Source organism: Chelon labrosus, assembly GCF_963514085.1.
Source record: "Chelon labrosus genome assembly, chromosome: 5".
Taxonomy (NCBI): Eukaryota; Metazoa; Chordata; class Actinopteri; order Mugiliformes; family Mugilidae; genus Chelon; species Chelon labrosus.
The window spans coordinates 2,220,084-2,233,929 of NC_140341.1; the positions used below are offsets into that span (position 1 = coordinate 2,220,084).

The 13,846-nt window shown below is 41.8% G+C and overlaps 2 protein-coding genes across 2 annotated transcripts in view; one reads left to right on the top strand and one right to left on the bottom strand.

The window, feature by feature from the left end:
• Positions 1–395: 395 nt before the first annotated feature.
• Positions 396–6,385, bottom strand: LOC311487679 (uncharacterized protein). The gene is made up of 5 exons (XM_084544032.1): positions 6,210–6,385; positions 5,769–5,902; positions 3,050–3,188; positions 849–1,012; positions 396–756 (listed from the first exon to the last, which is right to left on the bottom strand). Exons 1-5 carry the CDS (start codon positions 6,271–6,273, stop codon positions 664–666), a joined length of 594 nt encoding a protein of 197 aa, XP_084400158.1. The 5' UTR covers positions 6,274–6,385; the 3' UTR covers positions 396–663.
• Positions 6,386–12,736: 6,351 nt separating this feature from the next.
• The window catches only part of LOC311488404 (ras-associated and pleckstrin homology domains-containing protein 1-like), a 64,478-nt gene continuing 63,368 nt past the window's right edge, over positions 12,737–13,846 (top strand). The window contains 1 exon segment of the mRNA XM_084545072.1: positions 12,737–12,915. The gene's annotated coding sequence lies outside the window, so the exon portion shown is untranslated.

The following is a 13,846-nucleotide window of genomic DNA, read 5'->3' on the forward strand; positions in this document are numbered from 1 at the left end:
ACCTTAGCATGTTAGCCTACTTCGTCCATGGGCTGCTACGAAGACAGACTCCGCCATGGTTGGTATAAAAAAAACGAAAAAAAAAGAAAAAAAATCCCAAATAGATTTGTACACAAAGGTGTTTTCAATATCATAATCTACACACGTACAATCTATTTGGAGCTGCCTCTGCGCTCTCGAAAAACAAAACACAAAACTATGAATCAAAGTCTTCTTGAGTCTCTGATGGTTGAGATGAAGGGAATTTGGGAAACTGAGAAGAAAAACACAGTGAAACCGGTTTTATCTCAGAGAAATGAGAAATTTAGCTTCCTTTGTGGGGAGTACACCATAGTGATATCACATCTGTTCACATCTGTGCCAGAACTGGACAGATGCCATTAGGATATCCAGTGTTAATGAAGAGAAACAAACTTATTTTTAATGCAAAATGTTTAAAATGTCAATTTATACAAGATGCTTAGAATAAAATGTGCAATGTTAAATATCCTGATGATTAAAATACCAAAGTCAGACAGAACACAAAGTTACTAACAACTCAAATAAAACTGAGAACATCTGATCAGCCGACAGAACAAACATCATCTTTCCTGATTACACAGAATTAATCTGAGCTCTGTGATCAACATCTTCACGCTTTAATAACTGATCATTATCATGGCGTTAGACTTTGTAAGGGTTCTTGAGCGCTCCCGGTCTGATGTTGGCGTACACCTTTGTATCCTCATTGTGTCGTCGCACCCTCTTCAGCTTCATCTGAGGATGAAACACAGTGAGAGGATTTTATGAATATTTATTATAAAATAAAAGACTCAGTGGATTCCTGGAGAGCAACTCTTCATCCGTACCCATATAACAACGGTAATGCAGGTGATCGTTAGGCTGTAGATGAATAGTGCTGCACATCCAGCCCACAGCGCCACCTCTGGGATGCGTAGAGGTCTGTCCGAGCAGGTGTCAACGACACATCGACCAGATCGACCAGATGTGTTGTTGACTGGAGACTCGAATTCTGAAAATAAGAGAATTTATAGATATTATATATCTAGTGTAGCATAAACCAGTGGGAGAGGGTTGGTTTCAGGCATAAGTTTATTAATGTGTTATGGGTTAGGACCTTAGTTGAGATGGTTGGGATAAAGGGGCGAGGGTCTATGGAACGCACTGTCCCTTCAAAGATAGAAAACCATATTTCTGTGTTTGTGTGTGTTCTTGTGCAGCTAGCTTTTTGAGGACCAGGTTGCATTTGGGACCAACAGAGTGAGGACATTTCCGGTCCTTATTTCATCACAGGTCTGTTTGAGGGTTAAGATTTAACTTTAAGGAAATGGACCAGGGAGTGCATTATGTCAATGAATGTCCTCTAAAAGAAACCTTGTTTCAATGGAAGGTCCTTTTAAAGATTGAAGCTGTAGAGGATCGGTGTGAGGCCAGTTTGAGACTTCGTTTTAGGGCAATGGCCTCAGGAATGCTTAGTCCTCACAAAGATGACCATATAAATATATGTGTGGACATTTTTTTTTATTGTTTTGCTCCCAATCTCTTGACATTTTGTGGATTACTAACATTATTCTGGGCCTTTTTTTCTGGGTCCCACAACTTTTTGCGGCTCAAAACATGTTGAGACTTGGTTTTAATTTGTTTGGGGTTAGGCACTTAATTGAGATGGTCAGGGGCTAGGGTTAGGGTTAGGTTTGGGGACAAGGAAGTAACCTTACTCCTAAAGAGAAGGCTACTTATGCGCAGGCACAGGTTGTATCTTCTATAAGTTAGACTCGGGTTGTCAAATTGGCTCCTTTTTCTCTAAAAAAGTAATAAATAAAAAAGCATATTTTTTTTGTTGTTGTTGTTGTTTTTTAAAAAAAAATAAATTAAAATAATTTGAACGATATTAATCAAAATAACAAAAACAAATACCAAATTATATTCAATATAGGGACCCTCGGGAAGAGTCAAGCACAACAGCAAACTTATTATGAGTTTATGCCACTCCATTAGAGAGTTATTTTAAATCAGTCACGGTCAGATATAGAGTTCCAACTATCGGGTATGGTCAGGCATAGGGTTCCCTGTATCGGTTACGGGGGGTTAGGGTTAGGGTTATGTCAACCATCACCTCTCACTGACAACTTCTCAAATGTATTGAATAAAACAATTATTCAGTTTGAACCTGCGAAAGTAGAATAGATAGTAAGTGGCCACGCTACAGAGGCAACTATTCCCTTTTACGTTCAATTAGCTGCATTTTAATTAAAACCAAAACTCTTCACTTCAGTGACTTCAGCCTTTTTAACAGACTCAACAGTGCGTTCATGCACAAACACCAAATAAAAAAGTCCAACCACCGAGAAATACATAATCTGCGTCGTCCCTGCGTTTAGCCATGCTAAATTAGCATCTGTAAACAAACTTTGCAGATCTTCTTCTGTGGTGAGAAACCTACTGCCACCTACTGTTAAGAGTGTGAACCAATGACACTTTTTTGGGGCCAAGCAAAGGCCTGCGACCCATTGAAAACAGTCCTGCAACCCACTTTTGGGTCACGACCCACCAGTTGAGGATCACTGTTTTCAACCATTAGAGTGAGGATGTTTTGGGAAAGTGAGGATATTTTGGCCAGCCCTCACTTCATCCCAGGCCTGTTTGAGGGTTAAGACTAGGTTTTAGTGTTAGGGTAGAGCGTTAACGTGCGTGTGGTCCTGTTATTAAGTTCTGTTCCCAAACTCTTGTGGATTACTAACCTTCTCGGGCCATTTGTTTGGACCCCACAGCTTTATGAGGCTCATTAGGACTTGGTTTGAGGGTAGAGGTTACAGTTGTTGTAGTTGTATGTGGTAGGTTAGTTGAGCTGTTAAGGGTTAGGATTAGGGAACACTGTCAATGTTCTTGGGTTAGGGTTCTTGTGCAGCTATCTTTTTGAGGACCACCTTGAGTTTTAGTCTGTGAGCGTGAGGACATTTTGGGAAGATGAGGATATTTTCATCACAGACCTGTTTGAGACTTGTTTTGGGGCTAGGGAACGTCCTCTAAAAGAATGTGTGTGCTTTACCTGAAACGTTGATTTGAATACTCTCCGAAAAGTCTTTTCTGAAAGGTGGAGGATACAGTATCTCGCGGCTGCAGACGTACTCTCCACTTTTAGCCGCTGTGAACTCAACCTGAACGTCGAATGAATCTGCGTTGGGCTCCTGTGAACAACGAGCAGAACGACACATGTACACAGAGAGACTCCAAGTGCAGTGGAAAGACAGGAAAAGAAAATATAATATGTGCTGGTTTTAAAAGAGGATGTGTTGCCCTGTTGCTCTGCTGCCTCTCAGCCTCTTGTCTGTGATGCCTGTGTTGCGTTCACCACATCCTGATTATACTTCTACACAAGTGCAACCACAGACCAGAAACAACAGGATTCACAGCTACTGTTCAGTTTGTTCTCCAGACAAACAACCTGCTGCTCGTTAGAGACTCTGATGAACATTTAGCAGCTGACGGACTTTTTGTCTCCAGCGTCAGGGCTGCAGAAGACCAGGGTCTCCACCGTTTTCCAAAGTTTCTGGTCAAGGCCGTTGCTGTGGCTAGAACATTTGTCGCTCTGTTGGTTTTTATTTGGTTTAAATCATGCTGTCATTTCTGAACTCTGACCTGATGATCGAACAAAGAAACAGAGATGAACTTTAAAAATTCCCGACTGCCTCTTACCTACAGAATTCAACACGGTTTTATTTATTTAGCGTCAATAACAACCCAAGTTATCCCAAGAAGCTTTACAGACCCAAGCATTAAGATCGTTTGGAGTCGGTCCAGTTAGAGACAGAACAAGAGAGGAGAGCAGCAGAAAGACACCAGATACAGTGATAATGAACACGCAGCAGATAGATACGACACCAACAAGAACTAGAACTGATCAGAAGAGTCACAGAGAACAGAGTTTTTCATTTGGGCCTCACAGATGTGGTGCTATTGTTAAATGGAGATACTTCCAACAAAGGTTCAAAAAAGGCAACTGGACTTGTCGATTTTTAGAGAAGATGTTTCACCACTCATCCGAGTAGCTTCTTCAGTTCTGCTACTCGGATGGGTGGTGAAACGTCTTCTCTAAAAATCTACAAGTCCAGTTGCCTTTTTTGAACCTTTGTTGGATATACCATGACCTGGATGACTGAGAACCTTCACAGACAAATGGAGATACTGTTTCAGGACGACATTTATTTAAAAAAAAAAAAAAAAAAAAAAAAATGGCTTCAAACTAACAGTAACTGAAAAAATAACAGTTGGAGAGTTGACTGAACAGAAGACGGAGACTCTTTCTGCACTATTCACACCGGGACAAGTTTTACCTCAGGACGTCCTGTGATTCAGAAACGACCCACGTCTGTGTTTCATGCGGCGTATTCACACGGGACAAAGAAACTCTGTGTTTGACTCTAATCTACTGTCGATAATTGTGTCTCTGCTGCATGTTAGAAGATGTTCTACACTTTCTGACAGCTTTAGTTACTGCAAATTCTAATTGATGATAAAAAATATATTTTGATATATTGATCCTGGGGAAGAAATTATGAATGACCTGTCAGCAAATCAGCTACACCTTTGTTTATGAACACATTAATGCCTGATTTAATGATCTTATCTGTCTAAACAGGTCAGAGACATCTCTACATTGTACCCTGACATCTGTCCAATCTTTGATTTCTAACACACCCTAAAGATGAGAATCGAACAAAAGTCTTGATTAATTAAAATCTAATCTAATTTAATCACAGGACCTCTGTGTCAGGAGGTAATATATAATATAGGAGGTAGTTTGTGGTGTCATCTCTACTTTACAAACCTCTGACATTATCACATATTACCAGAGGTCCCCGGGTAAAACTAGTCGTGGTGCAGATGCTTCAAGAAACATTTCACCAGCCCTGTTCACACGGGACTAGTCCAACCTGGGACCTCTGGTAATTAGTAATAATGTCAGAGGTCGTCTGTGATCTTAATCCTGTTTGAATCGGCCAAGTCTGTAATTTAAAAAAGTAGAAATGACACCTCATATTATCTCCCCTAGTTCTCTAAACACTGAGGTCCTGTGATGAAACTAATCCAGTGTTTTTACTTTTTCAAGACTTTTGTTTTATTTGCGTCTTATTTTTATTTTTTTTTTGCCTCTTGTCTCTTAAGAATTACGTCGGATGTGCTGTAAATCAAAGTTGGGGCAGATGCTAGGCTGCAAAGGGTGAATGGGTCTTAAATCAGGTAAATCAGGTAAAACTCTTGAGAGAAGTTGCTCTTAAACTCCACTCAGTGCTGCCATCTTGTGCAGGGTTGCTGCATGGATTGTTTACTGTAAACCTGAGTTCAGCAGCGTCACGTTGTCGCTTGTTCACCGCAAGATTTAGATCTGTAACAAGTTGGAGGAGGTGAGATACTGTGGTCTTGTTCTTGTAACTGCAGAGAAAACACTTTGGAGGTTCTCAGTAAATCCAAGTCAACATTTATCCACAAATAAAATAAAAATAAAACACAAGCTGAAACAAAGACAGCTGGTCTTGTAGAGGCTCTTGGAGACGTTTCCTCCGAGCAGCAGAACTTGGAGATGTAGAAGCTTCTTGAAAGAAACGTCTACGAGACCCTACGAGAGCAGTTACCTTTAATTGAGCTTTAGATGTTCTGACGTTTTGTTTTAACTTCATCTGAACTAATTGTGCTGCACGAAGGCCGAGGCGTTCGGAGCGTGTGTGCACATTGAAAGCAGAAAACAAACTAAATGTACAAACACTGACCTTTTTCAGAAGCATTTCTGCGGTGAAGTTTCCGTTGAAGAGCAGCAGGTATTTGGACCGTGAGTGGTTGATCATGAAGGACGGACAGGAGAGGGACACCTTCTTGACTTCTGACGCTTGGACACTCTGACCACCTGACGGGTGAGAAAGCACATTTCAATCTAGCGAGTCCAAACAAACAACGCAAGGTGCTGGTGAAGCTTCACACACACGAAAAAATAAAATAAAAATGCTCCTAATCTGCACTTTGACTCACACAGCATGAAAGTATTTCTACATTTGATTCAGTTGAATCAGTTCAGTTAAAGCTCTTCTTCTAGATGCTGTAACCACATGCCGTCTCACGGAGGACAACCCAGATCGCCCGAACTCCCTCCGAGTCGCCCTGAAAGCTGAACCCTGAGCTCTAATCCCGAATCACTTCCAGAGACGTGAACTCACCCGAGGATGTGACCTCCCCGACCCCGAAACACACCGCCACCGTCCACAGGACACACGCTCTCATTCTGGAACCTGCCGAGCGTCTGCAGCACCGCCGGCGCTCAGCAGAACTCACGGCGGCGGCTGAGGAGGAACGTGTGACTTAACGCGATGACAGGGAAGCTTCCTGTGTGAAGCTCCGAAACCGCTGGACCACACACGCCGCAAAAACACACAAGAGCTACAGAGCTACCACACACACACACACACACACACACAGAGAGAGAGAGAGAGAGAGAGAGAGAGAAATCAGTAGAATGAAACGTCTCACATCACAAACAAAGACAAGCTCTCACAAACTTTGCTTCTGTTTTTTTTGAGGTTTTGCAGCTAAAAGTTTGCAGCTCTTCGTCCGAACTCATCTGTTTTTAATCTCTTTACTTGGTTGAGCTGCAGGTGTTCAGCAGCGTGAGGAGCTGGTGGGAGGAGGATGTTTGTGTGAACTGGAGGTGTAGTTATCTTAAAGTGAAGGCCGCAGGGTGGCACATATTAATTGATCTGTGCAGCTCTGATAACATCGATATGTCTGTGGTTCTTTCTTGTAAAGCTATTTTAGTCGCTCTGGTCTGATGGAAACTGATCTCACGTGTGAATGTCTAAATGTCTAAATGTCCAAATGTCCAAATGTCTAAATGTCCAAATGGAGGATGACTTGCAGGAGCCGAGTCGCTCGTCTTGTAACTCAGCCCAGATAAATCCTTAAAGCAGAAGCTGAATCAAACTTTTTTTTTTTCTCTAACTTGTCGAGTCTCTTCATGATGGTCCATCTCCTGTTCCTTTACCAGAGCTGTGTCTCTCTGTCTGTCTCTCTTAGGACAAGTTACCCCTGCACCACCTGTGTCTCCTGATTGACATCAACACATGAAGTGACAACACAAGAACATCTGCAGGTGTAGTCCAGCGGAACTGAACCAAACCACAGTAATGTAGATCAGAGCCAACGATTCAGCTGTAAACCTGCATCTGAAAGACAAAGGACACTCCTTAGAGGACCACATTTTATTTAACGGTTTATAAGAGGAATTAAGGAAGTTTAACTCTGAAAACCCCTCTATCTCAACGGAGGACTGAGATATAATCAGTCTGAGCCGTTTCTTCCATGTTCAGGTGAGTTCCTGGTCACTCACAGCCACGTCCCACATAGCAGAGACATGTGGTCCAGATCTGGCTTGAAGCCGGCACAGGTGGCGTTCAGTCGACACTGGCATACGGCATGTGAGCCGGACATGGCCCAGATGTGGCAAACCACTGTCTTCGGCCCAGCTTCAGCTTAGACCTCTGGGCCACATATGTGAGGCCGGACTCATCCCACCCTTAAAGTTAAGTTTTCGATATTTTTGAGTGAGTTGTTGTTTAACATCACTGATTTGATAAAAATAAATAAATTAAATATTCTTATGATATATTATCGATGTCAATCAAAATCAACTATCACCCTTAACAATAGCGTTCTTGTCGAAACAGGACAGATATCACAGTTGATCTGAACATTTAAGGTTAAATCTTTCAACGGTCAGCCAGCTATCCACTTTTTTAAATTCATCAGCCACTCAACGGAAGTAACATAAGTAACACTCCAGGGCAAGTGGGTTGTGTAGCCCATCACTGGGCCAGACCAGTTTTGCTATGGGGGACAGATTCAAGATTTCTTTATTGTCAATTTTTCAATACGTTCACAACATGCAGAAAAATTGAAAAAACGTTTCTCTCTCTTCTCACACAATAATAAAAAAGAAAAACCTAAATAGACCTAAAGCGGATGAAGTTGGCAGTGTAACAGTTACTGTGTAAACATTCTGTATAAATATAGTGAATAAATAGAAATTACTATGTGCAACAGAGCAGTGTATAGTTTGCAGCTTGGGTTCCCAGTAAATGTGCAAAGGTGCAGTGAGGTGCAGATTACTGTCAGATGTTCCCATTTAAAGCCTAAACTCCAGCGCCGGTCACTGAGAGCTGCAGATAAACATCTTCACTAAAACCCAACCCCTGGTGCTCGTGCTTCAGTTAAATATGTTTTGGGATCTCTCTGAAAGAATCAAAGTTGGACCTGACGAAGTGTTCTGGTGTGAGGAGTCTGCACAGGAAGAAGGCGGGGTTTGAGAAAGTGTTTCAGAGGCGTGAGAGAAAAGTTAACAGCTGCTAATTCTCAGAAATAGCGATAATGAGATTTGCTATAAAGGCGGCACGGTGGCGTGGTGGTTAGGTTAGCACTGATGCCTCACAGCGACAAGGTTCTAATCCATCATGGCCGACTGGTTCCTTCCTGTGTGGAGTTTGCATGTTCTCCCTGTGTCTGCGTGGGTTCTCTCCAGGTTCTCCAGCTTCCTCCCACCGTCCAAAGACATGCTGGTTAGGTTCACTGGTGATTCTGATGGACTGGAGACCTGTCCAGGGTGAACCCTGGACTGTATCTTCTCTAATGAAGCGAACCTCGTACACTGTTTTGTTTAAACTAAAATATGTCAAGAATGATTCTGGTTGTGCCCTGACCCATCGGATCTGGACTCCTCTAGAGCTCTGAAGGTGGAGCTGTGGTATCTGACACCAAGACGTCAGCAGCAGATCCTGCTTTACGTTGAGAGGTGGAGCGTCCATGGATCTGGACCTGAGATCTGGTTTGAATCTGGAGGACGAGACAACACCTTGAACTCCAAACATTCCTGAAGCAGAGAGCATCATCCTGCTAGAAGAGTCCATCAGGGAATCCTGTCTCCATGAAAGGGAGGACATGGTCTGCAGGGATGCTGAGGGAGGACGAGTCAAAGGAACATCCACATGAATAGAAGGACCCAACGTCTCCCAGCAGAACATGGACCAAACATCACACTGTCTCCACCAGCTTGTCTCCAGACCAGAACCACCTTCCTCCAGGTCTCTGTGGTTTCATCAGAGGTCAGAGGTCATCATGGCGTGTTCTGACTGCTTTCTATCAGAACCAGACTCAATGATCCCTGGTCCAGGACCCTGACTGACTCTGGTTCTCCTCCTTCCTTGGACCACTGCTGATCAGAACTGATCCACTGCAGACCAGGAGCATGGAGATGTTCTCACCCAGTCCTCCAGACGTCCTTCCACATCAACATTTGAACATTTTTCGTGCTTCTAAACATCAAATCTGAGGAGGAAATGGCTGATGTATCCGCTCACTGACAGAATACGAGCGTTCATAACCAGATCATCTGTGTTCTTCACGTTCATGAAGAATTAAACTGCAGGTGAAGGATCGTGTTCAGTCTGTTTCTGGTCAGGACTCGACTGTTGTGCTCTGGAAACATTGTGAAGTCACTGACGTACGTGAAGCAGATAAAACATTTACATGTGATTAAAACAGAAGTTGAACAAAGAACAGCTCGGGGAACATTTTTATTTTCCTTTTTTTTATAATTCCCTCTTTCCATCAGCTTTCTATTCTAAGCCGCCAGGGGACGTCCCGCCTCAACCGACTCCTCCTCCGGGTCAGAGTCATCTCTTTGCACCTCTGATCTGCAGCTCATCTGGAAAAACTGTGAAAACCGAAATCAAACACAAACACACACACACAGACACACACGCATGTACTCTGTGGCTTTCATGCTGCAGCTTGCATCACCTCCTCTTCCTTCCTTTCTGAATCTTCTGCCCAGATGCTCTGCAGTTGGATATCATACACATACACTCACTTGCCATTTCATTAGGTACACCAGTCAAATCAAATGCATTCTAATGTAACAGTCCTGCTCTAAAGCATTCAGCTTTAGTTTCTAATAACTCAGAGATGTTGATTCTACTAGTTTCATTCTGTAGATCTAGTGAACTGACAGGCGTTCCTAATATTTTGACATTTTAATCTAAATAACAGAAACTCTTTAGTGTTTAGTTCGATCCAGTTTAACTGAACATTTCATTCAGCTGGTTTAATTACACCATCAGTACACTAACAGGTGACTTTAGATCTTTATGTTAAAGTCTAGACTCAGATATCATTTACCATCATTTATCATTTCAACTTGGTTTTTTTTTTTTTCATTCAAAGCTGCAGAGCAGCAGCAGCAGCAGCAGCAGCAGCAGCATGAAGTTTCATTTCAGCGACGTGTGACAGCAGCTGTAACAGACGGAAGAGACACCACGACAGAGAAAAACGTAATATATATATAAAATAAATATAACATATCAGGATATAAAAATATACACATTTATTTTTAGTAGAGAGAGGTTTAGTTCAGAAGATATGTTGTTATTAGTAGAATACAATTATATGTACTCTGTATATCGTATAATAATTTCATTCATTTTCATTTTCTATACCCGTTTAGTCCTGTTAAGGGTCACGGGGGTCTGCTGGAGCCTATCCCAGCTGTCATCGGGCGAGAGGCAGGGGTACACCCTGGACAGGTCGCCAGTCCATCGCAGGGCTAACATAGAGACAGACAACCATTCACACTCACACGCACACCTACGGCCAATTTAGAATCACCAATGAACCTAACCAGCATGTCTTTGGACGGTGGGAGGAAGCTGGAGAACCTGGAGAGAACCCACGCAGACACAGGGAGAACATGCAGACTACACACAGAAAGTGTAGTCTGCATGTTCGAACCGGTGACCTTCTTGCTGTGAGGCATCAGTGCTAACCACCACGCCACTGTGCCGCCCCGTATAATAATTTACACAATGTAATAAATTATTATTATTATCATTATGTGTGTGCGTATAACTTTATACTACTACTAATAATAATAATAAAAATAAAAATAAATCTTTTATAATAGTTTTTACAAGATAATAATTTATTCTTCTTATTATTATTATACATGTGTGTATAACTTAATACTACTACTACTGCTACTACTACTACTACTAATAATAATAATAACAGATTATATTGTATAATCATTTATACAATATATTGTTATTGTTATTTATTATTATTGTTACTATGTGTGTGTGTATAACTTAATACTACTACTACTTCTACTACTACTACTACTACTACTTCTAATCATTATATTATTATTATTATTATTATTTTATATTATATACAATAATGATATATACCGTTATATTATTATTATTATTATTATTATTATTATCATTATTATTATTATTATTATTAATAATAATAATAACATTCTATTTATATATAATTATATTTTTATGGTGACTTCTAAACTTCTTGACCAGTTTTCAGCGTTGTTTTATTTCATCTTGTTCTATCTTTATATTCCAGGTTAATAAAAGTTAATGGAACCTTTTCTTAAAATAAACTCTCAGGTTTAGATCTAATCATCTTCATCATCATCTTCATCATCTAGTTCAGTTAATGTTCATCCAGCTGTGACCACTAGAGGGAGCACTCAGCTGGTAAAGAGAGAGAGAGTGTGTGTGTGTTGGGGTAGAATTACATTAATAGAATAAAACAGAATAGAATATAGTAGATATAGTAGAGTAGAGCTGGATTTAATAGATTATAATAGAGTACAGAGAAGAGTAGAGCAGGGTACACTATAACAGATGATAATAGAGTAGAGTCTAGTAGAATAGAGCAGAGCAGGGCGCAGTGACCTCATCTGTGCTGATTGGCTGAGGCTGATTTCTGGGCTGGGCAGGACAGGAAGCAGGACGGCGGGCACGCGCAGGGTATGGATACGCGCTCCCGATTAGTTTTTTGGGATCCGGTGTAGCTCTGAGGATGCGTCAAGTCAGACTGAGGAACACCGGAAGCCGGAAGTAGTAGTAGAAGAAGAAGAAGAAGAAGAATGCGTTTTTTTAAATGATAAAAAGTGTTACAGGACATATTTAATCTTCTCTTATCTAAACTATTTTCTCTGAAATTATGCAAAACATATTCTATCTCACTTAACTCATGACAAATATTGTTTATCTACATCAGTTCATAAAATACATTTTAATCACAACTAGTTTGTGAAAAATACTTCTAGCCTATAACATGTGATGGTCAGTGAGCTGACTGATGAGCCTCAGTTACAGGACACTTAGTCATTCTTCAGGCTTTTTAAAAATATTTAAATGAAATTAAACAGAAGGATGTTGACCTTGTTTTAAGCGACTGAAGTGTGGATGTGTGTGAGGAGGTCAAAGGTCACAAGCTTTATTTGACTCAGCTTTTCTCACTTGGACGTGAAATAAATCATTTCTGGTTTTCTGTCTTTAATTCATAATTTTAAGAAGTTTGGGATTATAAATAAAAAGTATATGAATGAATCTCTACATGATGATGATCTGTAAAATGACATTTAAAGGTGCATGGTCATCGTTAAATATGTGAATATATTATTAATATTAGACAGTAATAATATTTAAAATGAATTAAATAATAATAATAATAATAATCATCTTTTGTTTTGTTTTTAAATCTGCTTCCTGTAGCTTTAAGGACATTTTATTGTGAAAGTCCCTCCCGGAAGCCGTATCCCCTTGCCTGCCTCTAACTTGACGGAGCGTAGCGGCATTGGGATTCAGTGTGGCAGCGGAGGGAGTCAGTGAAATCTGGGATATCAGGGAAAAGGGCAGTCGGTGAAAACCGGGACTTAACCGGAGGAAACGCCGGCGAAGCCTCGACCGTCGCCCCCCGCGGAGTCTCTCTCCCCCTGCGGACACCTGTGCTCGGCCTGCCCGCTGCTGGCTGCGGTTTTTTCCTCCTAGAAACCCTCCCTGGATCCGCACAGTAAGTAGCCCGATCCTTTCACCTAGTGGACGCATCTCCCCCCACCTCCTCCTCCACCTAGTCCTTAATGTGTGGAATGGAAACACTGAGGCTTTTATTTGTTCAGCCTTAATTAACATCCGCTGCAACAGAAGCCAATTAATTAATGATCCAGTGTGATCGTGCATGTGTCTGCAGAGAAAGGATCAGGGCTGTGTGTGTGTGTGTGTGTGTGTGTGGATAAAAAAGGCTGTAACGCATTCAGTGATGCTTGCACACACTCACACACACACCGGGGCTGATTTTCCACCGTGCATGTGTTCGGTTCGGTTCGGTTCGGTTCTTGCAGCGCTGCAGGGTTAGGGTTAGGGCCGGGATGAGCTGCAGACAGACCGGGCTGACAGCGCCTCTCCAGCCGGGATCCTCTCCGTGCAGCTCCGGAGGCCGGGCGTGCAGAGCTGACACAGGCAAGGCGTGGCCTCCATCTAGCGTTACACAGCCATGGGCGTGCCCCCCTCCCCAGCACCACCAGCACCACCACCACCACCAGCAGCAGCAGCAGCAGCAGCTGGCACACTTTATGTTTAATTTTAAATTATTATTCCTTAAATGTCCACTTTAATGCATCTATTGCTCCTTGTTTCTAATTGATCTCCTTTAATAAGGAAGCAGGCTGCTCAGGGTTGACGTCCCATTAAAAGTCATTTAAAATTCAGCATCATCAGACATGCAGGCCTGCCATCTGTCTGTCTGTCTGTCTGTCCTCCTGCTGCTGTCTCACTTCTTGCAGGTAAAGCTGTCTCTAATGTTAAATCTCAGAGTGGAACATTTAGGTTTAGACTAGTGCTCAAAGCTCTTCTCTCTTCTACTTATTTATTTCAGGTCCTCCATAAACTAAAACCTCGTCCCTGTAGCGTCTAAACCTGTTCTTCTGTTTTAATGGTGGTTGGCT

What these genes read in the sequence shown, in the direction of transcription:
- LOC311487679 (XM_084544032.1), bottom strand. Translation starts at nt 6,273, where the DNA reads ATGAGAGCGTGTGTCCTGTGGACGGTGGCGGTGTGTTTCGGGGTCGGG. An exon ending in CGGGGAGGTCACATCCTCGG is followed by an intron (nt 5,903 to 6,209) that starts GTGAGTTCACGT and finishes CTCACCCGTCAG; the next exon opens with GTGGTCAGAGTGTCCAAGCG. An exon ending in GCATTACCGTTGTTATATGG is followed by an intron (nt 757 to 848) that starts GTACGGATGAAG and finishes TTTCATCCTCAG; the next exon opens with ATGAAGCTGAAGAGGGTGCG.